General features: G+C 42.3%; 1 protein-coding gene and 1 long non-coding RNA gene across 3 annotated transcripts in view; one reads left to right on the top strand and one right to left on the bottom strand.

The window, feature by feature from the left end:
* Positions 1 to 13,937, top strand: part of CXADR (CXADR Ig-like cell adhesion molecule) — a 54,428-nt gene extending 40,491 nt beyond the window's left edge. The window contains exons 8-9 of one of the 2 annotated variants that reach the window (XR_005599991.1): positions 11,875 to 12,008; positions 13,710 to 13,937. Coding sequence is in view for 1 of the 2 variants with exons in the window: in XM_039543117.1 (XP_039399051.1) it covers positions 11,875 to 11,916 (42 nt within the window). In the remaining variant the exon portion in view is untranslated. Of the gene's footprint in view, positions 1 to 11,874; positions 12,482 to 13,709 lie in introns of those variants that run through there. The other variant, XM_039543117.1, reaches the window with a different exon arrangement.
* The window catches only part of LOC120407491, a 29,188-nt gene continuing 16,322 nt past the window's right edge, over positions 10,338 to 23,203 (bottom strand). The window contains exon 3 of the long non-coding RNA XR_005600034.1: positions 10,338 to 10,488. This is a non-coding gene — a long non-coding RNA (uncharacterized LOC120407491). The remainder of the gene's footprint in view (positions 10,489 to 23,203) is intronic.

Raw genomic sequence — 23,203 nt, 5'->3', positions numbered from 1 at the left:
GTAACTAAGCTGAATTTTGACTTAAACAAGATGACATCTTTGGGACACAGCTGGTGGTTTGCGGAGTGCTGTCAAAAGCTTATGTTGTGGCTGCCAGTACTGTACATTTTATGTGAGTAAATAGGATGCCTTTTCCCATCACTTGTAAGCCCATAACTGCTGAAAGCAAAAATATTTCTTCCGGAATATAAAATAACTTAGTAAGATGATGTCAAAAGCTTGGTTTTAAAATATATTAATGTTTATGCCCTTTATCCATCCAAAAATGAAAGGCGGCACTCTCAGATGAACCACCATGAATATAAAACAGCAAGGATGAAATCACCCATTTCAATTTTTTTTTTTTTAAAAAGGGTGGGTACTAATGAGCCCAAGCTTCTCTTTGATTCTTTTCTTTGACCTAATTACACTTCTCCCCATGTTATGCATTGTAGAAGTATAATTTAAACACACAAGGATATGGCCACTTCTGAGCTGATGCCCCTGTTGATCTAGTGACTATCACAAATGTTGCTTTGTCCATCCTTAGTTTAAGGTTGCGAGGGTGGCAACAGTATGTATTAATACACCAGGATGTCTCAAAGCTAGGACACTGTTAAAGACAACAAGAATGTGATCTTTAAGGTATGTGAATAATGTTTAAAGGTAACCTACAAAGAGGTGGGGTCATGGAAATTGGACTTGTTTGAGAAGATGGGTAATATAGAAGGCTATTGGATGGTCAGGCTACAGGAGAAAGATACTGAACAGATATCCCCTGGTGATAAGCATTCCCAATCCAGCACTCCTGACTGCCCCATTATGAGTGGTCAGCACCCCATTTCCCTTCATATACAGCCACAAGAAACTCTCCTAAAGCAACCTTTTCCCAAACAATTTTGCATCTCCCACCATCACCAATGAAGGGATGTTATTTCACCACTTTACTTGTGGCTCTCAAATATTATTTATACAGTACCAGGGAGGGTCATGGTGCTTTACAAATAATATGGAAGGGCTCTGTCTTTAGTATGATCTCAAAATATTAACCAGTCATTTGACCTCTGTGCTTGTCAGTGCAGTATTAGTCATTCATGTTCTAGAGTAACTGTTTCCCCAATAATTATCTCTTCTCCCCCCACCCCCTGTTAAAGGACACTGGCTAAATAATTAAACATTTCCATCTGTAACAAATAGACCACTTCAGGTTATTAAACTGAATTTTAAAAACCTGATCTAGTTTTCTCTATTTATGCTTTGTTTACTAGTTGCCTTTCTTAGCTTTAGTCAGTGAAAATAATTTAGACTAGATAATTTAAATTTTTAAGCGAGTTTACTTTCTGGTTTGCATACACTAACACAATGGTGCGATATCTGGGTTCCAAACATTGCATTTGTGAGAAGTTCTAGATTGCATTACTTTTATTTTAAAGTCATTATATTAACTTGTGTATATGTTTTTTGTAATTGTGGGTGCATTTTATAAAATCAAAATCTAAATGTTCAGACAAATTGTACTTGAGTGTCTTTTAAAGGGACACTGTCAGGTTTGTTTTTGTTTTTTCTTAAAGAATGAGACTTTAAAAAATTCTAGTTTTCTAGCAGAGACTGTTTTAAATAACGTTTTGATTTTAGGGAATAAATAAAGTTGTTTTGCTAGTCTTATCAATTGTTTTTAAAAAGGTTAATAAATAATTAGAAGGTTTTTTTTTAAATGGTCATTCAGTTGTTAGCATCCAACTGGGTTAACAGATTACTTATAACCATTTATAACATCTTCTGCTGATGTACCTATAATCTGTAACACATACTGCTCATGTCTCTAAAAGCTTTATAACTTCTATTAATCATTTACACACAGAACCTTAATATAAAGTATGGCCAATTTTTTTATAATTTGCGTTGGTTTTGGTTTTGTTTATCTTTTGTTCCTCTGATATTTTAAAAAGCTCTTTTCAGGGAAGGAATTAACTAGTGCTGAACTTCATGCTCATGGTCTCCTGCATCTATTCAGAGTACCACTGACTTCCCTGGGACTCCGCTCAGGCACTAGTATCTGCCTGCAAAACAAGTTGTAGGATTGGAGCCTTGCTGACTGGCTATACGTGGAGTGCTGTGAGACCCATTTAGCAAATTGAATAAATAGATTTTTCCCTCCACGGACTTATTTCAGCTATGCCAGTTGTGTTACCTTGACTATAGTATGTATGCAGTGTAGTCGTAGCTGTGTCGGTCCCTGGAAATTAGAGAGACCAGTTGGGTTTGGTAGTATCTTTTATTGGACCAACTTCTGTTGGTGAGAGAGAGAGACACTTTCCAGCCACACACAGCTGCCCTTTGGGTCTGGTGTAATGTGTTTGTCAGGCCAAAGATGAGAGTTGTTGACAAGGGGGTCTCTGTATCACAGTCTGACCCCTACAGAACAGGGGGGAAGACAACACTGCCCAGACCTGAAGAAGAGCTGTGTGTGGCTCAAAAGCTTGTATCTCAGCAACAGAAGTTGGTCCAATAATACATATTCCCTCACCTATAGTATATGACATTTTCAGCGAAAACCATGTGGTTTTTTTTCAAGTCCGGTGTCCCTTTGAATGAAGTATAAATAATATAAATTAGAATGGTCATTAAGTATGAAATGAGTATTTTATAGTATCGGAACATTTTAAATAGGTTGTAACAGATGTATTCACAGGCAGGTGGTAGAAGGAAGTGTTCTAGAGATCATAAATTAGTCTTCTTTATTCTACTGGCATTGGATCATAATACTCTGTTGGCTAGACTGATTTAGCATGATATAACAAATTTCATGCTTTTTAAATAATTGTATTTAGCTGGACATTGTTTGACAATAACAATTTATTTCTGTGTAGTCATTCATAGCATAGTATAACATATTAAAAACCCTCTTAAAATGACTATACTGATTATTTTTAAAATGAATGAATTGTTATAATGTGAATGTCTAAATATTCATTATTTCTGCACATTCACCAAAACGTGTGTGTGTGTGTGTAAAAACAATAAGATAAAAATGATTGATTAAGCAGAACTTTCAGGACCTGATCTGAAGTCTATGGAAAGAGACCGTTCTGCCTTGAGTGGACTTTGGATCAGGCCCCTTACTTGGTACCTTAATAACCTTTATAATTCACAATTCCCTAGATACAAGTAAAAAAATAAAATAAAATGAGACCATTAGTCAAAACCATGTAAAAAGAAGAGACATTCTGAAAAATACTACAATCCCAAATAATCCCTCCCGTCTCCCACCCTCCAACCCCCCTTCTTCCCCGAATATGTTAAAACATCACAGTGCTTGAAATTGAAACATGCTAATAAGAAATATGGTTTGGTAAGAGAATATTGGATGCCCTCTTGTGGCCAACGATTTCTGATTGTCTTAATGTTTTGTTTTTTTTTTAACAGTGCTTCACCCATACCCCAGTGACTGAAACATACCACACATTTGCTTGTAACTTGCTATGATTTTTTAATTCATAGTAAATCATTTTAAATATTGTTATATGCAGTATGGTAAAGCAAAAAGAATTTAACCTAACTTCTTGGATTCCAGAAAATTATATATGCTATTGCAAATTATAATCCTGAAAAACAAAAATGAAAAATTAGAGTAAAAATTCTATTGTAATTCATATCAATTGCAAAAGCAATAAGTTGACCTTTCTGTGCGAACTTTGGAAGGAAAGCTGAATTATATGAAGATAATTTAAAAGAAATGTACAGCTTGGTATATAAACTTTCTCTTTTCATCCGGTTTAACTATTATAAGAACGTTTTGCAGGCTTTTTAAACTTAGGAAGCCTTTAGGCAGGTGTGCACCATACCATTACATAAAATATTTGGAAGTATAAATTAAGGAGTTGCGATGGAAAAAATAGTTCTGAAAAGCACATAGAAGTTGACTGTGTGGATGTAAATATAATAAGGATCTTATTAAAGTTAAACCTGAATTTAACTGAAAACTGATTAACTCCAAGAGAGCGGCTCTACACTTTTATATTGAAGAAATGTATTTCACTAAGACATTGAAATATCAGCTGTCCTCAATGCAGCTGAAGCCATCTGAGGTCTCTAGAAATAACGTTTCCTGGTTCATTGCTCTTCCAGGGGAGATGTAAATTCCTAAGACAGGTCTTAATGTATCTGATGAGATGGGTGTACTTAGGAAAATGAAAGTACATTTTCCTTGTATTGGGACGGTAGAGTCTGATCGTGCCAGATCTCTCTCTCTTTACAGAGACATCAAGGCTGCACATTTTCAACAACAACATTTTTAAAGATGAGAGGGTGAAGCTGTCTAGTTAGCTGAGAAACTGACAATAGATTCCACTTAGTTAATTTGTAAATCTTAAAGTTGGCTATCAGTTGGAGTAAATTCTTTTCCTTGTGTTTCTTGCTCAGCCCTTGTGTTGATCAGAACTGAATACATATGTAATATCATACGTCAAAGGATTTTTTTTAGCACATTTAAGCTTTGTTTTTTATGAAATATATATATATACATCAGTAAAAGGCATGGAAATACTCTTTTTTTAGCTGGCATTTTTCATAAAGTCCACTACAATGTTTTGCTACTAAGATCAAGAATTGGGGGAAAAAACTCATGCCTTTCCCCACTTAGTGGCTGGCTGAATTTCCATTATTCCCCTGTGTCTTGTTATATCTGGTTAGCGTAGGAATTTAGTCAGCGCTTGGAACAGGCATAGGGGGTAACTTACTGACAATGAAAATGGGGTCATTTCAGTGTGCACATGAATTTTTGTTCAGACAGCATCCTATATCTTTGTTAAGCCACTTTAATACCTACCTTGCATTCCAGTCTTGCAATTTGGAAGGCAAATGGGAGACTGATGTAACTGTATGGAGCCCCACTGAAATCAATGAAGCTCTGCATAAGCACAGCAGAGTGCTTGTGAGCAATGGATTCCATGTTCTGAAATCCCACCTCATATTCAATGTCTGATCAATATGCTCTTGAGAGACATAACAATGCCACATAAGGTCTGGGTTTTTTCAATTTTGTAGTCCCACAAAGCTTCCAAAATGCTTTGGTTTAAGCTAGCTGTAAATTTGTTGTTACAAAGAACTAGATAAATATTCATCAGTATGAATGCTGGTTCAGATTTGTAGAGTTAAGGTCAGAAGGGACTATTTAGTCTGACCTGTATGTCACAGGGCATTAAATTTTACACAGTTACCTCCGTTTTGAGCCCAATAACTTGTTTGACAAAAGCATAAATTGTGTTTGGCTGAACGTATCTTGCAGATACATTCCAGAACACTGATGAAAATGCTGAATAGTATCAGGCTCAGTGTCAAGTCCTGCAAAAACCCTATTAGAAACATCCCCACTTGATGAGGATTCTCCACTGATTACTACATTTTGAGCTGTCATTTTAGTCCATTTAACATGTGCATTATTGATATTGTATAGTGCCAATTTTTAAATCAATGTCATGCAGTATATTAAGTCAAAGTATTATATCCTACGCAGTTATCTTTGTCAACCAAACTGGTAATCTCACCAAAGAAGATGAAATCATGATCATTTGACTAACTCTTTTCACAAAACCATGTTGATTGGCATTAATTATACTCCTATTCTTTAGTTCTTTATCAATTGAACCCTGTATCAGCTGTTCCATTGTTTTGCCCAGGATTGACATCAGGCTAACTGGCCTATATATCAGTACAATATTAGCATGCTTCTAGTCTTCTGGAATTTTCCTAGTATTCCAAGATTTATTTAAAAATAACATCAGTGGACCAGAGATCTCCTCAGCCAACTCATTTAGGATTCTTTGTGCAAGTTATCCAGGTCTGTTTGTTCAAAAATGTTTATCCCTACTACACATTGTATAACATTGTTCCTAGTTACTAATGGACTGGAAAGTATTTCTTCATCCTATGCAATACCAGTACATCATCCTTCTTTCCAAATACAAAACTGAAATATTAATTGAACAGTCTTTTCTGCATCAGTATTTAACAGTTTTGCCATTCCATTTAGTAATGGGCCTATACCATAGCTGTGATTGTTTGTTTTGTTTTGTTTTTGTTCCTAATATACTGTACAAACTAACTCACTCCTTTGAGTGTTAGTCCCTATGTGTATTCCACGGAGGATACAAATGTGCCTGAGACCAGAAGATTCTTGCTGCTAGAGTCTATTGGTCCATACCTGCACTCTTTCTTGTGTTCTGATCCAAGAGTATGAGGGGCCATGCAGACTGACGATCTCTCCGGTTCCTTCTTACTGTCACATGGTCTGGGATGAAGCCCCCCCAGTGTTCACGACCAATCCTAGACTCTGTTTTTGTAAGTATTATATAACATTTATATAAAAATCTGTAAATATTGGAGAACTGTCTACAAAAGTTGATAAAACTTTCTTAGTAAATTAATGCCCCCCAACCCAGCCCCACACCCACCCCTCTGCTCCTTCCCCCCTTTCCCAGTCAGCAATGAGCACTAGAGGTCCCTGTACTACTTCGGAGAAGCTCATATCTCCATTCAGTGCAATATCAGCCACTCCTTTTTGTCACAAACCTCTCAAGTTGGGGAGTTCAGGCTTAGGAAACACTTCCTGGAGGAGGCCGAGTCCCCAGTCAGATCCAGGCTAGGCAGACTCTTGTACAATGGGCTGAGGAGTCAAGGAGCACGTCGGCCAGCACTGTTTCCCCAACGAAATAAAGTCCACTGTGGAAGATTTGCCCTTTCAGGGAAACAACTTATCAGTCTTTTGACTGAACAAGGCCTTGCACTTTTTAAAATACTAAAGGGCAACCCTCCGTTCCTTGGGGGTATACACCTCAGCTGCCAAAAGGAATTACACAAGGCAACCTTTCTTTCACCAGAAAGCTTATGAACTGCTGCAAAAGTGTCAGAGGATGCAATGAAATAAACATAATGCTCCTTCTGCCTCTTCTTTCCAGGAGCAACACCTGCCAAGAAGTGCTTTTGGTGGGATCTGTGAGAACCACTAACCTACCCAGGTGCCAGGTCCTCCCTCCTCCAAGATCTGATTTGGTGGCTGCCTAGCCCAGTTTTCCCATATATGGTGGATGATTACAAACAAACAGATTCCTGATACTATCCACTTTGGTTGTACCATAGAGTTCCCCTCTTCCCTTCCAAAACCCCCTTTCTCATTCCTTTCAGGGACTGCTCTCATACTCTTATAGGAGATTGACTCCCTACTTCTACCAAGACCCACAGAACCCATACCCTAATGCTGAGGTGGAAAGGGATTTTATTCCCAATATTTTTCAATTCCTAAGAAGAAAGGGGATGGAGATGACACTTCAATGTCTTTATCCTAAAATAAAGATTCAGGATGGTCACCCTGGTATTGATAATCTCATCCCTAAACAGATACAAATGATAAATGGATCTTGACCTGAAGGATGACTCCAGCTGTACCATCTACAAGCTTGGCTTTCATCAGTATATGTATCAGGCACAATATAGAAAAAATAGTTCTGTTCCCTCCTACTGTGTGAGACTCTCTAGCTTGGGCGGCAGGACAGGGAACGTGTGTGTGTAAGAGTCCCATTTGCTGCACCTCCTCAGAAGGTGTTAATTACGGATGTCTCCCTTGTAGGCTAGGGCATTCATCTGGCCAAACACAGCTCAGGGAACACGGATTCCTCAAGAGTCCAGGGTATAAGTGGATCTCCTGGAACTCAGAGCAGTCCAAGAAGCCAGCAAAAAATTCTTATTATTCGTTCACTTGCAACTTATTCAGCTCATGTCATACAATGTGAGAACTGTGTTCTACATCAACAAGCAGTGGGAGCAAGATCACCCTTTTGCATAGAGGCAGTCCACCTATGGAACTGGTATCTTTGTCATCACATTACCTGTCAGCTGTTCACCTGGGAATACAGAAAACAAAATTCTTTAGGAGATCACCTAGACTGTTTGTTTTGTAGCCCTTGTGGAACACATGAAAGGCCAAGCAATATCTTCACAAAGACTATCAAAGTGGATCTCTGGCTATATCTGCTCAGTTATCGGATGCGCCTCCACCTTACAGAGTGAAGACCCACTCCACCAAAGCAAAAGCTCTTTGAGTAGCTTCGCTTTGGGAAGTGCTACGCCTTGAAATGAATAAAGTAGTCATTTGGAGTTCTATTCATACCTTCACACAACACTCTGTCTCAGTGAAAGCCTTCTCAGCTGATGCATCCTTTGGGTCAGTCATCATCAATACCACAGAGATCTTCGCACCCTCCTCCATCCTGAGCAGTGCTTGTCAGTCACCCACAGTGGAATACACACAGAGACCAGCACTTGAAGATGAAAGAGAGGTTACCTACCTTCCATAACCACAGTTCTTTGTGATGTGTTTTCTCAGTCTGTACTTTACTACACACTCTCTTTCCCCTCTGCTTCACACCATCACTGTTTCGCGGCAACAGAAGCAACTGGAGAGGGAGTTGGTCCACACCACTCCATATACCCTTGGATCAGAGTACAAGAAGATAAAGAGCACAGGAGTGGACCAACAGATTCTACTCTTCCAGTTTCAAGCACATGAGGAGAGCATGCATACTCACAGTAGAATACAGATAAGGACCTCACACCTCAAAGAACTCTGGTTATGGAAGGTAAGTAAACTCTCTTTATTATCCTTGCCCTGACTGCCATGGATTTTTTCCCCTGATGTCTTTAGCTTCCCTTATCAATTTTCTACACTTCATAACTTCTAATTAATATGAATTTCTATTTTCCCTTTTGAATTCTAATTGCTGCTGTCTCTTCTGCCACTGAACCAGGATGGTCCCTTAGCCATAGTTGTTTTCTTTATTGATTGTGGCCATCTAATAAACTCTTCCTAAAAAATTCCCAGTTTTAATTTACTTTTCTGTTTTTTCCCCCCTAATCAATTTCATTCATAATTTTCCTCATATTCAGGAAATTAGCCCTTTTGAAGTACCGTGTGTGTGTGTGTGTGTGTGTGTGTATTACTGATTTGGGACTGTCCCTTGTTTGTCCATATTGAATGTAATCAGGTCGTCGTTGCTTGTCCTTAGGCAACGGGTAACTTAGAGGTCAGTGATTAATTCATCTTTATCATTATGAGGTCCAAAATAGCGTTACCTTCTGTTGGTTGCTGTACTGTTTGTGTTAGAAAATTATTTATAATTTTTAGAAACTCTGATTTACGATTGGCTGCATGAGACCACCTGCGTTTCCTGAATTGAAGTCCCATGTTGGTTGTTGATTTTGTTGCCTTGGGAATGAAGAGACATTTATTTTATTATACTTTGTTTGCTAAAGAGATTTACCTGCAGAGGAAAGTACAGGATTGACAGTACTTTGGACGGGTTAATATGAACTGGAAAAACTGGAGTGTACCAAATGAAAACCCAGATTTGAATAACAGATCATTGCTCCTCCAGATGTCTGAGAAGATGTGTGATTGTTTTGTTTTATTTTATTTTTTGCATGTCAGATAAATACATCTTCTGGTGAAAGCTGCCCTTTTGGGGCAAGTATCTGCATTGGAAGCCTGGGTTGGAACAAAGGGCCTAATTTAGACTGGTAAAAATAGGTGTCGTTCTTCTTCAGTCGATGGAGTTTGCACCCGTTGACATCAGAGCTGAATTTAGCTCAATACTTTTTCCAGCCCAGCCTTTTCATCATGAATATTCTGACAGTTACAGTGTGCAACATAACAGAGGTTTTCCAAAACTGGGGGAATATCTTGTTAACTTGTCCTAGATTTGCTCGTATAAGGAGTGGGGACAGAGCATTCCTGACACAGGCCCATAAATCTGGAATCTACATCCCTACCCTATTGTTTGACAGAAGCTGAGTTTGACCTTGAGGCAGTCGTCATCTTTGTGGCACAGGAGAAGGAAGATTATTTTTTTGTTGGGAAGTGTTCTAAATTAAAGTGATAAATAATAGAGACAAAAATCTAGATGCACAAGCATTAACCTGAAAGGGTTTATGAAGAACAAAGACAGATCAAGCTAGATTCATTTTGCAGCTAGATTTACAAAACTAGTAGGCAGATGGTCTAAAGCAGTGGTCTTCAACCTTTTCCGGGTGGCGGGCGCCGGACGACAAACCACTAAGGACCGTGGCCAGTGGACAAGCATCCGCCGAAATGCCGCCGAAGTAGCGTCATCAAGAGGCATCACCACCGAAAATCAGCGGCATTTCAGCAGTGGCACCTCTTGGTAACACCACTTTTCAGTGGCATTTCAGTGGATGCTTGTCCACCGGCCAGTACGCGGGCACACCTAGATGCCCCGGCGGGCGCCATTGCGCCCATGGGCACCGTGTTGGGGCCCACTGGTCTAAGGTAAATGCAGTTATCAATTATCACTTTCACATGGATTGAGTAGCTGGAGTATTTTACACAAAGATTAATGCTAATCAGCAGTGTGTCAAGTTATAAGAAAGTGTCTATAGGAAGTGACAGCATGCAGTGTTATAGAAGTTCCAGTCTGACTCAACATCTTCATTAATGATCTGAAAGAGGAAATAGTGTGCTAATTACATTCATAAATACTATGGAATTGAGGCATGTTATGAACAGTAGTGAAAATGAGAAATAATACAAAGGCACATAATTTTGGAAATAGGGTTAGACAATAACAAAATGAAATGCTTCCCGGACAGTTGCAGGCTTCCATGATATACTAAGAAAAGAGATTTTCTGTATATTACTGGAAATGAGTTATGCTGACATACAGCAAGGGGTGATAGTAGACAGCATATAAGATGTATATGATCTTTCAGCAAATTGTGGCAGCCAAAAAAAGCCAATGTTGTTTTGAGTTGTGTCCTTGAACAGCAATTTGGGGCATCGTGTCACAAAGAAGGGAGGTTATAGTTCCTCTTTATACATCGTTTGTGAGATGAGTACTGGAATATTCTATTTAGTTTTGGGTACCTCTATACCAGAAAGACATGGTACTCAGAAGGCGGGTGGGAGGGAAGGATCAAGGGACTGGAAGGGCTGATTTATAAAGAAACATTAAGAATGCAAAATAAATATGACTAAATAGCCAGTTGCAGTGGAAGGGACTTGATAACTAAGTACTTTAAGGTTGTAAACACAAAAGAGGAAAAATAACTGTAGGGTGAAACAATTGGTAACTAGGAGTGATGGAATGAAATTAAGGAAAGGATATGTTAAGCTGAATTTCACAAAAATATCTTCATAATAATGATGGTGGAAGACCCTCTGCTTGTGATTTTAAACTAGACCAGATAAATACTAGAAAATATACTGCGGATAACTTTACACTAGCTGATAGATGAACTAAGGAGTCTGATCCTATAGGCATAGGAAGCAATGGCAAAACTCTGACTTCAATGGGAGCAGGTTCTAGATCAGGGGTGGGCAAACTACGGCCTGTGGGCCGAATCCAGCCCACCAGCTGTTGTTATCCAGCCCTTGAGCTCCTGCTGGGGAGCGAGGTCTGGGGCTTGCTCCATTGTGGCATTCCAGCTGGGGAGCAGGGTCGGGGGCCTGCTCCTAGAAGCAGCGGCATGGCTCTCCTCCATCTCCTATGCATAGGGGCAGCCAGGGGCCTCTGTTTTGCACGCTGCCACCGCCCCAAACGCCACTCCTGCAGCTCCCATTGGCCAGGAACCCCAATCAATGGGAGCTGCAGGGGCAGTGCCTGCAACAGCTCATTTCTATTCTAACATATTAATATTGGGACTTACTCTCCACTACATTACACTGATTTAATGTAGGAGTAACTCCATTGATTTCAGTCCTAATAATCTGCATTTTAGTATAATTAGGATGAACCTAATGGTGTTTATCTTAATTACAAATTTACTTAAGTGATGATCAAATATCCTAGCACCTCATATAGATTAATGGTATTCTCTTTTTTATAGTATGACCTCGCATACAAGATTCATGATATCACAGTGGTATAAACATGAAGAAACAGGCTGCACTTGTCCCATGAATTTCAACTGTGGAGAAACTGAAGTATATTATGAAATGAAGTACTGTTTGTTTCGTCTATACCTATTTTCACTTTAGAGTCAAGATTATACTAGACTCTGCTCAGTTTTTCAGGTAGCATTTTCTTTTAATCTTACCTACCTATTGATGATGCAAAGTTTACAATGTGACAGTTAAAGGATTTTTCCTCCACTAGTTCTAGGTTTTAAAGAATTAAAAAATAAAACATAAACCCTTTTCATAGTATGAAGATAGCAATGCCTCTGGGTAGAAGTAAAAACTCAAGATGAAGTTGACAGAAATCAACTCAGGTGGCAAAAAAAATGTAGCTTGTTATGCAATTTGGTGCTGAAATTATTTCAGTCCAATCACACAGAAATTAATGTGATTTTGAGTTTTGATTTAGACTGAACTTTGTTTACAGCTAGTTAATTGCCTTATTTTTTTGATAGGAAGTGTGCCTTTCATACTGTATATTTAAATGCTGTGATGATGATGTCTTTTTAATACTGTTATAAAAATGATTTCTATAAACATTTATTTTAAAACACTTTGCTATATTGTATTCCAAGACTGTAAATCTTGTAACATACATTTAATAAAACATTACATTATAATGTGTATAGTAGAAGTACACTTATCAAAATCTGGTAAAATATATGCGGCAATAAGTGATGTCAGTTTATGACTCTACCTTTCATCATTTTATCATAGAAAAGAGGGGCAAAGAATATGCAAATAGTGACGGAATTGTTTAAACAAAGAAATTTACATACGTTAGCTTAGATTCTCCCTTCTGTTAAGATGGCTTTGTACAGTTCTGTGAGTGCAAAGTGGCCATAAATCTGATGGCAGATAGCAAATCCACACACTGTGTGGCTGGCATCAAGACTGTGGCCTGGAGAAAGAAGGCATGGTGGGATGGAGGGTTCCAGTGCGCAAGTAATCCCCAAACACTGGAGTGGCTCCTTGTTACCATACATAATCAACATAAATTAAAGCAGCCGGAAGGTCTAGGCTGACATGCAGTGGCCTACTGTTGAGGGAGCACAATTATCTTTAAACCATTTTGTGTGCACAGAGAGAGACTCCTGAGTACACTGTGTGCTCATCAGTGACTGCTGAAGATCTCATTTGATTGTTGGGTTAGTGAATCAGTGTGAGGTAATGTGTTTGTATTATTTAAGGCTTAATGCAGTGATTTCTACCATGCTCTCTCTCTCTGAAGGTACCCATGTAATCTGATGATACAGGCTGTTATTCCTTCCCTGATGGTGGTAACCAGAGAGTGCTAGTTGTTAGATTTGTACTATCCTGATTTTGTTTGTGCTAGGATTATATGTCAAAAAAGACCAAAACATAAAATCTGACACTTGAGAGAGTGAGAGAGATGCATATATTTGCTTTAGTCAATGCGTATGAAAAACTAAGCAATATTCCATAATCAGCTTTTTTAAGCACACTCTCTCTCTCCCTCCCTCCCTCCCTCCCTCCCTCCAGTGGTATAGCCCCTGTACTCACAGCAGATGGTAACTGGCTGCTCACAGAGAAAGGCAAGATTCTCTCTCTAACTGGGCACAGCACTGATAGTCTCCTGAACTGTCAATCCACTATGTTTGATGAAGCCATTGACTCACTCCTACTGTGTTCTGTCCTGGATGGAGCTGTCCTCATACCCTTCTTTAGGCGAGATTACTAAGGCCAGCAAGCAGCTGTACCGGGGCAAGCCTCCGGACACAAGAGCATTCAATATGAAGTGTACAAATGTGGAGGTGCACACCTGGCAGGAAACTCACCAGCCTTTTCAAGACTATATGGGAACAGGGTACCATGCCCCAGGAGTATAAGGATGCTTTCATAGTCCATCTGTACAAAAGGAAGAGAAGCATATCAAGCTGTGACAACCATTGTGGAATCTCACTGCTGTCTGTAACTGGGAAAATCCTTGCCTGGTTGTCCTCAACAGGCTCATCTCTCATTTAGTGGATCTGGTGTATCCAGAGTCACTGACAGGGGCGGCTCTAGGCACCAGCGGGCCAAGCGCCCGCTTGGGGCGGCATCCTGGGGAGGGCGTCATTTGGCTCCGGTGGAGCTCCCGCCGGCATGCCTGCGGCAGGTCCACCGGAGCCCGGGACGAGCGGACCTGCCGCAGTCATGCCTGCGGCGGGTCCCGTCTTCCCGCGGCTCCGGTTGAGCTCCCGCAGGCATGACTGCGGCAGGTCCGCTCGTCCGGGCTCCGGTGGACCTGCCGCAGGCATGCCGGCGGAGCTCCACGAGCAAATGCCGCCCTCCCCAGGAACCCGGAGCCGCGGGAAGAGGGGACCCGCCGCGGGACTGGGGAAGGGCGGCGCAGCGCTCCGCGCTGCTTGGGGCAGCCTACTTTGTAGAGCCGCCCCTGGTCACTGAGTGGCTTTTGTGCTGGTTGTGGCACCATGGACATGATTTTTGCAGCCTAACAAATACAAGAGATGGCTTGTGAACAGAATAAGGACCTATATGTGGTATTTGTTGCTCTGACCAAGGCTTTTGACACAGTGAATTGCGAGTGCCTGTCAAAACTCCTCTGGGAACACAAATTTATGAAGAAGAGGATTGTTGTCATCTGCTCACTTCACAATGGCATGATGGCCAGGGTGATGGAGTGTGGTGACTCATCAGAAACCTTCCCTATCACCAGCAGCTCCAAACAAGCATGTTGTAGTGGCTCCAGCCCTCTTTGCCACCGTTTTTTTCCAGCCATGCTCTTGTTCACATTCCAGGACTTTGGCAAAGGGGTACACATCCAGTTTAGATTGGATGGTGGTCTATTATCTACAGTGACTCAGGGCCTGCTCCAAGGTAATCAAATAGCTTTTTAAGAGAGCTCCTGTTTGTTGATGACTGCTGTCATTATACACATACTTGTCATGTATCACTTTGCCTAGGACTCAAAATGCTTTGGTTCACAGTCAGCCTGAACAAGACAGAAGTCATGTACCAGCCAGGACCAGACCATGAGCATCACAAGCACCATGATCCATTGTCACAACTGACAACTCACCCCTCAAGTCAATCAGGAATTCTGCTATCCGGATTGCACACTTTCCAATAACACCATGTTGGAAGATGAGATTATTCAGCATCTCACAAAGGCCAGCATGACATTTGGCAGGCTCACCTTCAGGCTCTGGAGGGAGCATGGAATTTTGTCTCAAAACCAAGATAAAAATCTACCATGCTGTTTTTCTCACCTCACTCCTCTACGGCTACGAGATATGGATTCTATACTGACAGCACTTCAAACAGTTGGAGAGCTTCCACTTTCACTGCCCAAGATCCATCTGCAACATCAAGTAGTAGGACAGGATGCCCAACACTGAAGTCCATGAAAGGTGCCAAATCCATGGAATCGAGAGCATACTCAGGGCTCAGTTTTGCTGGGTCCAACGCATGGTCCCTACTGCAGTTTTCTATATACTGAAATCGATACTCTACAGTCAACTGTGCACAGGAACCCACTGTAAGGGTCAACCCAGCCTCAGATATAAAGACATTTTGAAGGCTAACATCAAATAATTCAAGATAGACATTAAAATCTGAGAACTCATTGCTCTGGACCAGTGGTGGGCAACCTGTGGCCCACGGGCTGCATGCGGCCTGTCAGGGTAAGCTGCTGGCAAGCAGTCAGTTTGTTTACATTTGTACGGCTGCCTGTAGCTTCCAGTGGCTGCAGTTCGCTGTTTCCAGCCAGTAGGTGCTGCAGGAAGCAGCGTGGGCTGCAGGGATGTGCTGGCCACCACTGCTCTGGACAGCCTCAGATAGAGAGGTCTATGCCATAAGTCCATGTCTACTTTTGAGGCATGGTGTGTGAGATCGCAGCAGGGGAAGATATCATGTCGTAAGGCCAAGACCTCAAACCTTCCCCCCAACAATGACTATGCTTGCTAGAAATGCATTTGCATTTACAAATCCACAACAGGACTTGCTTCCCACGTGAGAAGCCATAAAAGCAAGTATACTGAGACCTCAAATCAACACCAGCTGAACACTCATCTGCAGAGAGAGAGAGAGTGTGTGTGTGTGTGTAAGAGAGTAATGAAGACTTATCTAAAGTAAGGTTAGGAATTTGGTAGGGTCCTAAGAGTCTTTGAGATGGGACTGTGGTGATGCTTACAATGGAAAGAGTTCTTATTTCTAGTTGGAAGAGGAAATGGTCTGACCAAAACAGATGATTTAGGTGTTTCTTATATTGATATCCTTCCTGAAGATTTAGGCAGCTCTGTGTTGATCCAGAGAGTATGAGATCCCTAAACTTTCTTCTCATGTCAGAAGCACCATCTGTGTAGATGTTGAAGTCTCCCAAGATGATGAGGTTTGCAAATTTAAGAAGGATTTGTTGAGCAGAAACTTAGATTAGCAAAATGCCCAGGAAAAATGTACTGATGAGTGACACCAGGAGATGAGTGCTAAATAAAGACACTCAAATCATGTGTGGCCTGACTGATTGCTTTTATACTAGTGCAAATCAGGCATAATTCTATTTAAGGTATTTATATGGCTCCTATTACTATAGTATCTGAGCACCTCGCAATCCTTAACATGTTCATCCTCATAACACCCTTGTGTGGTATAGAAGTTGTCATTATTCCATTGTACAGCTGAGGAGCTGAGACTGAGGGTATGGCTACGCTTACAAATCTGCAGCGCTGGTAGTTGCAGTGCTGGTCGTCCAGCTGTGCAGGGAAAGCGCTGGTGTGTGGCCACACTCACAGCTACCAGCGCTGGTGTGTGGCAACATTTGCAGCATTTGCAGCGCTGTTGGGAGTGATGCATTATGGGCATCTATCCCAGCATTCAAGTGGCAGCAACGTGCTTTTCAAAAGAGGGGGGTGGGGTGTAGTGTGACAGGGAGCAGGCGAGAGAGAGAGAGGGAGGGGATTTTTGGAGCCAACACTGTGTGTTTAGCTTCCTGCCTTGAAAAATCAGAACATGTTCCCGATCCCCTACCCTTAACTCTTAACTGCAAACAGCCTGCAGCCAACGGACTCCCTCTCTCCCCTCTGCCCCGTTTCTGTCAAGCAAACACTCACTCCCTGCCTGCCTCATTATCTCATTTGATTGTTCACAGATTGATCACAGCAAACAGGAGCTGTGTTTGTAGATAAGCAGCTCCGGGATCAACGGAGCTACGGGAGCTCGAGTTCACAACAAAACAAAGAGAGGCTGCATAACAAAACAGAGAGTAATTTATAAAAGCATTCTGGGATATCTGCTAATACCCTGGAAGCCAATAACAGCGCTGGTGTGTGGCCACACTTGATGACCAGCGCTGCAATCTTTAATCCCCATGCTGAGCCAAGTGTACGGCCAGCGCTGCAGCCAGGGAGTTGCAGCGCTGGATGTGCCCTGCAGGTGTGGACACTTACTAATTGCAGCGCTGGAAAGCCTCCACCAGCGCTGCAACTCGCAAGCGTAGCCATACCCTCAGGCTAGGTCTACAGTGGGGGGGGAGGTCGACCTAAGATACGCAACTTCAGCTACGCGAATAGCGTAGCTGAAGTCAGCGTGTCTTAGGTCAATTTACCTGGCTGTGAGGATGGCAGCGAATTGACTGCTGCCGCTCCCCCGTTGACTCCGCTTCCGCTTTTCACCGTGCTGGAGTTCCAGAGTCGACGGCAGAGCCATTGGGGATTGATCGATCACTACCCGTCGATCCGGCAGGTAGTGTAGACGTACCCACAGACTAAGTAATTTCTGGTCCTGTTTTTCAGCACCATTGTGATCCATCAAAGCCCTGCTTGGCCGACACCTAACCCTGTGGGCACCTAAAGTCACTCTGCTCCTAAGTTTTCCAGTTTTCCTAAACCTCGTCTTAGGTGCCTATATTTCTACCACTGGGCATGTGCACTGCTGCCTCACTTTAGGCACCCGGGTGCCCATCTCCTGCCTAAACCCTAGTCCTATTCATGAAGCAGGGGAAATGTAGGTGTTCAGCTTCCTAAGTTGCATGCAGGGTCTGATCTGGCTGGCATGCTCAGAGGCCACCTAATCACAAAACATGGGGGTGGGGAGTGGGTGGAAAGGAGGAGGACTTCTCTTACACCCTTTAGCCTGGTGATTAGGATACTCATCCAGGATGTAGGAAACCCCTCATTCAAGTCCCTTCTCCTCATCAGGCTGGGGGGGTGGGGGGGCGTGCGGATTTGAACAGGGATGTGCCACCACTTGGGTGAGTGCCCTAACGAGTAGGCCTTGGGATATTTCAATGTCATTCCCCCTCAATCTCTCTTATTGAGGATGTTCCAATTTAATTAAATATTGGGCCACAAAGTATTAGAATGACTCTCTAGCCAAGGGATTAGGGCACTGACCTGAGGCGCAAATCCCTGTTCAAATCCCTTCTTGTCAGGCAGAGGGGAGATTTGAGCCAGAGGTCTCTCCTATGCTAGGTGAGTACCCTAGCCAGTAAGCTAAAGGGATAGCCTCCACTGCCCCTCCCCCCCCAATGTTTTGTGGAGTTAGGCAGACCTCTGAGCATGCTTACTGGATTGGGCCCCACACACAATTTAGGCAGCCAAACTCCTATCTTCCCACCTAAGCCCAAAGCACACTCTACTGAGGTGAGGAAACTGAGGCAGGTAATGGTGTGTGGGTGTGTTTTTTGCTTTCCCTGGATCTGTATATTTCTGTACTGCCTACTGTAAAAAATAATTGTTTTAGAATCCCTTTTGCAAAGTCTCTGTGTTATGTGCTTTAATGATCACGTGTCCCTGGAGAGGTAAACTGTAAAACAGTGCCAACAAGTGTTGAAGCTCTGAGAAAGCGTATACTTTAAGCAACTGGGTGTCCTGGGGGCCTTGGTCAGCCGCACTATGAGGTCCCATCTCTGTGACAAGGTATGAGACAGAGAGTCTGTGCCCATCTAGTGTGCCAGAGAGGCCAAAGAAAGAGACAATGCTGCAGCCTACCAATACCAAGAAGAGCTTAGGAGCAGGCGGGTCCAGTGCGGTGGGATCCAAACCCAGTAGCTTGGTGAGTGTCCAGCAAGGGGATCTCAACCAGGGCTGTGGCAAGCAGTTAGTGCAATAATTTCCCTGGGAAGCTCTGGAAGACTTCTTGTACTTTAGTCTCCTCACCTCCCAGCAAACTGCAGCCAAGCACACTCTTATCGCTATAACATTTATCTACACCTATTAATACATGAAGGCTTTAAAGAGCTGTTTCCACTGTCTTGTCTCCTTATCTCCTGGGTATCCAAGCCATTCCAGGGGGCTGCAAGAAGGTTTTGTGTTACTCCTTTAATGAAATTCAGTCCACCTTTTACTGGTTTGGTTCTGGTTTCTATTTATATCTACTGATCACCTTCCCATCTCCTGCCCTGCACTGGTCTTTCCATCCCTTGCATTGTAGAATAACTTCTGTTGGCCCTCCGATGTTATATTATCATGGCTCTGCACAGCTGAATTGGGGTTGCTTGCTCCAACATTTTTTTTGTCTACCTACAAAGTCTCTAGTGTTGGCCCTCACATAGGTCCCAAACCTGCAAACACATGTGTGTCTAGCTTTATGCATGTGAGAAGCCCATTGAACTCAGTGATACTCCTCTTCTGCATAAATTCAAGCGTAAGTGTTCGCATGATCAGGGCCATAGTTTCAATGAGAGCCTTTTCTGAAGAAACACTGTTGGAATGGGCTGTTTCCTAACAGGCAAAGAGCTCCCCGTTACTGTCTCCAGTAAGACAGGAGCTGCAACTTTTACTTAGGGACCTAAGGAAGGGAATAAGAAGAACTGAATTTGGTATTTTAAAACAGTTAACAGATGTTCAATACCTATACAAAAAGGTAAAATGCTTTTAATTAGCACTGTGCTCTAAAGGGACTTTTTCAGAAGGAGATATTATATGATGTAGTGCAGTGATCTTGTTAGCAAAAGGTTTCAGAGACGTTTGTTCAAAGAAGTTACATGAGTCCAGAATTCTCTTCCTCCAATAACCGGGCATGCTGGGAAAGGATTTTGTAAGATTAGTGAATATTGTGTGACCACTCAGTTGGATGTGATCAGTAAAGCTATGTGTATCTCTATCAAATCTTAGTACTTTGATTTTTAAAGAGCTCCTCCTGATAACCAGGGGGCGCTGTTCAAATTGTGACAATTCACATGTTGTTTTGACATTTAATCAAGAGATTTAATTTTATTCATTGCCTCAGAAGTTTGACATGGACATTTTATAAGTCTAAAGAACTAAATGAAATGCAGAATCAGATCCGTTACTTTTTAAAAAAACCATATCAAATCCCCCAATCTCATTTCCATCTCCACAGGGCTGAGCTGCACATCAGTTACACACATTTTTTAACATTTTAAAGATGAAAGTATTTTTACAAGGTGTATTTTGGTTGAAATCCCAAACCTGCTGAAATCAATGGGAGTTTTGCCATTGACTTAAATAGGGTCAATATCACCTGCTATTTTTAAAGCATTCTGCTCCCTACTGAGGGAAGTGGGACACTGTATAAAATCATAAAAACAATGTAACTCACAGTAAACATTTTAATAAAATCAATCCTCTTAAGTTCACATAAATTAGTAAAAAAGGGGGGGGATATAGAGAAGAAATGACTATTGGGTCAACAATTATCAGGCTATAAAATCTTTGGAAGAGAGAGAGGCAGAGGTTTTGAGCACTGGCCTGCTAAATCCAGGGTTGTGAGTTCAGTCCTTGAGGGGGGCCACTTAGGGATTTGGGGCAAAAATCTGTCTGGGGATTTGTCCTGCTTTGAGCAGGGGGTTGGACTAGATGATCCCATGAGGTCCCTTCCAACCCTGATATTCTATGATTCTAGAGTATTTAGGTTTCAATCCTGCAAAGACGTATGCACTTGTCTGACTATGCTCCAGGAATGGTCTTACTGGCTTCAAAGGGAATTGTCCCAATGCATAAAGTTAAGCCCATGTGTAATTCTTTGCAGATTTGGTGCCTTTGTGCCTGCTCCCACTCCCATTAAAGTTATAGGATATTTGTCCAGTGAATTCAGTGGGACATGATTGGGATTTGTAGGTTTTTCTTGAATTAAATTTTCTCAGTGTAGGACTCATCATAGCAAAGACGCCATCACCTGCAGCCTAAGGTTCTGGTCCTGCCCATCTCTTCTGCACGGAGCATGATTTGACCTCACTCTGGGACTCAGCGTGCAGTTAATGGTGGCTTGCTGTGTAGATCAAGTGGAGGATCAGGGCCAAGGATACTGTGGAGGAATCCCTAAGTAGCCTGTCATGGTGCCTGAGGGTGTGGCTACATTTAGTCAGAAGTGTGACTGCAGCATACCCAAGCTAGCTTTGATCTAGCTAGCTCGAATAACAATAGCAATGAAACTGGCTGCAGCATGGGCTAGTTGCTCCAGTAGGTACCCAGAGTCTTGCTGCAGCTTCACTGCTATTATTATGGAGCTAGCTAGATGAAAGCTAGTTCGGGTATGTCTATACATGCTGCAGTCACACCTCTGACTGCTGTGTAGCAGTATCATGAGTGCAGATATCAGGAGGAGGCACAAGAACTTGAAAATGTTTTCGAATAGCCATCTGTTTCCCCCCACTTCCTTAGGGCTTTGATCATGGGAAAAAAAACGGGGTGGGTAGATCCCCATTGACTGCAGTGAGGCTCCATGTGGGACCTGCCTTTGCAGTTCTCTTTTCAGGAACAGGGCCTGAATTATTAATAGTTACAAAATGTGCATGAATGAAATAAAAATGATTCATTAAAAAGGAAAGCAAGGGAGCGCTGAAGAATTAATTTGAAACTGGATCTCTAGCAGCCCCTGAAAAGCAAAAAGTGAAATCAGAGCCTTTCAATACACAGGGGCAGAAGTGCCTGTTTAATGTGATTCAAAGAAGCCAAACTGCATTGGCAGCAGGAATTTAACTCGCCTGACTTTTAATATAAATATCTGAGATTTTGATGTGTGCTTCACACAGGTGGTCTGCACTGCTCCATGTGACAGCTGTTAAGTAGAGAAATCGAACATGTTAAGAACATTGTCAATTGGTCTGGATTGGTTGCTTATATCTTATAATGCCGTATTTCTCAAACTGGGGTCGCCGCTTGTGAAGGGAAAGCACCTGGCGGGCCGGGCCAGTTTGTTTATCTGCCCTGTCTGCAGGTCCAGCTGATCGTGGCTCCCAGTGTCCGCGGTTCACTGCTCCAGGCCAATGGGAGCTGCTGGAAGTAGCATGGGCCGAGGGACTTACTGGCTGCTGCTTCCAGCAGCCCTCATTGGCCTTCAGCGGCGATCCGCGGCCAGTGGGAGCCGTGATTGGCCGGACCTGCGGACAGGGCAGGTAAACGAACCAGTCAGGCCCGCCAGGGGCTTTCCCTACTCAAGCAGCAGCCCCAGTTTGAGAAACACTGTTACAGTGCCAATGTGCTAATGTTCAGTAACCTGACAGAATGGTGCAAAGCCTCAGTTACTTAGCACCGAAGACATAAAGTGCTTACAGGACATAGTGTATGCACAGTCTACATTATAATTCACTCTACAGGCACTCAAAGTATGCTGCATGTGTTAAAATAATTTCAGTGCTAAATGCCGAAAGCATTTCTAGGCAAAGGAAGGGAATGGAATAGTTCTGCTTCCTGTAGCAACATGATATTCTCCTGTCACCACTTTTGAGATTGCTGCTTGCCAATGTTATTTCCCCTTGTCCCTGTTTCGTTTGCCAACCATAAAGGCACTTGATCTCCATGCAGAAATATCACCATATCCTCACTGTTCCCTTCACATCCTTCTAACGCTTTCCTCTCTGTGCTGCCTTCTGTGCAGCCCTCAACATTTGGAATCCGCTCCCTAATATTTAAAACACAACTTTCCAAAAGCCATATTAATGTGCCTCTTAAGGGTAACAAAGCAGTAGTAAATCTGATAAAACCTCAAACCAAAATCATGAAACTAGCAATTCACTCCCCCAACACTTGGTTAACAAAGAGTTAAGGTTGTCTGGCAGTGCCTTTTATCCTTCCATAATGGCAAATCCTTCTGTGTAAACCTCTGAAAACCAGAAAATGGTGAGTTAAGGTATGCCCCACCCTCTCCCACAACTTGTGGTACTCTGTTCCCCTCTGGTGATGGCTTGGCCACATATGAAGGTTATGACTTGCTACAGCCTCGGCTAACAGATGTGGAGCTTTCTGCTCAGGTAGTAGAGGCTTAGGCTTTCAGATCCACACTTTGGTTCCCAGTGCTGATGACCCACCCAGGGGCATGGTGTTACAAGTAGTGGAT

This window comes from Mauremys reevesii, linkage group 1, assembly GCF_016161935.1.
Source record: "Mauremys reevesii isolate NIE-2019 linkage group 1, ASM1616193v1, whole genome shotgun sequence".
NCBI lineage: Eukaryota > Metazoa > Chordata > Testudines > Geoemydidae > Mauremys > Mauremys reevesii.
Note: the sequence above shows the minus strand (reverse complement) of the source record. Positions and strands in the feature narration are given on the sequence as shown.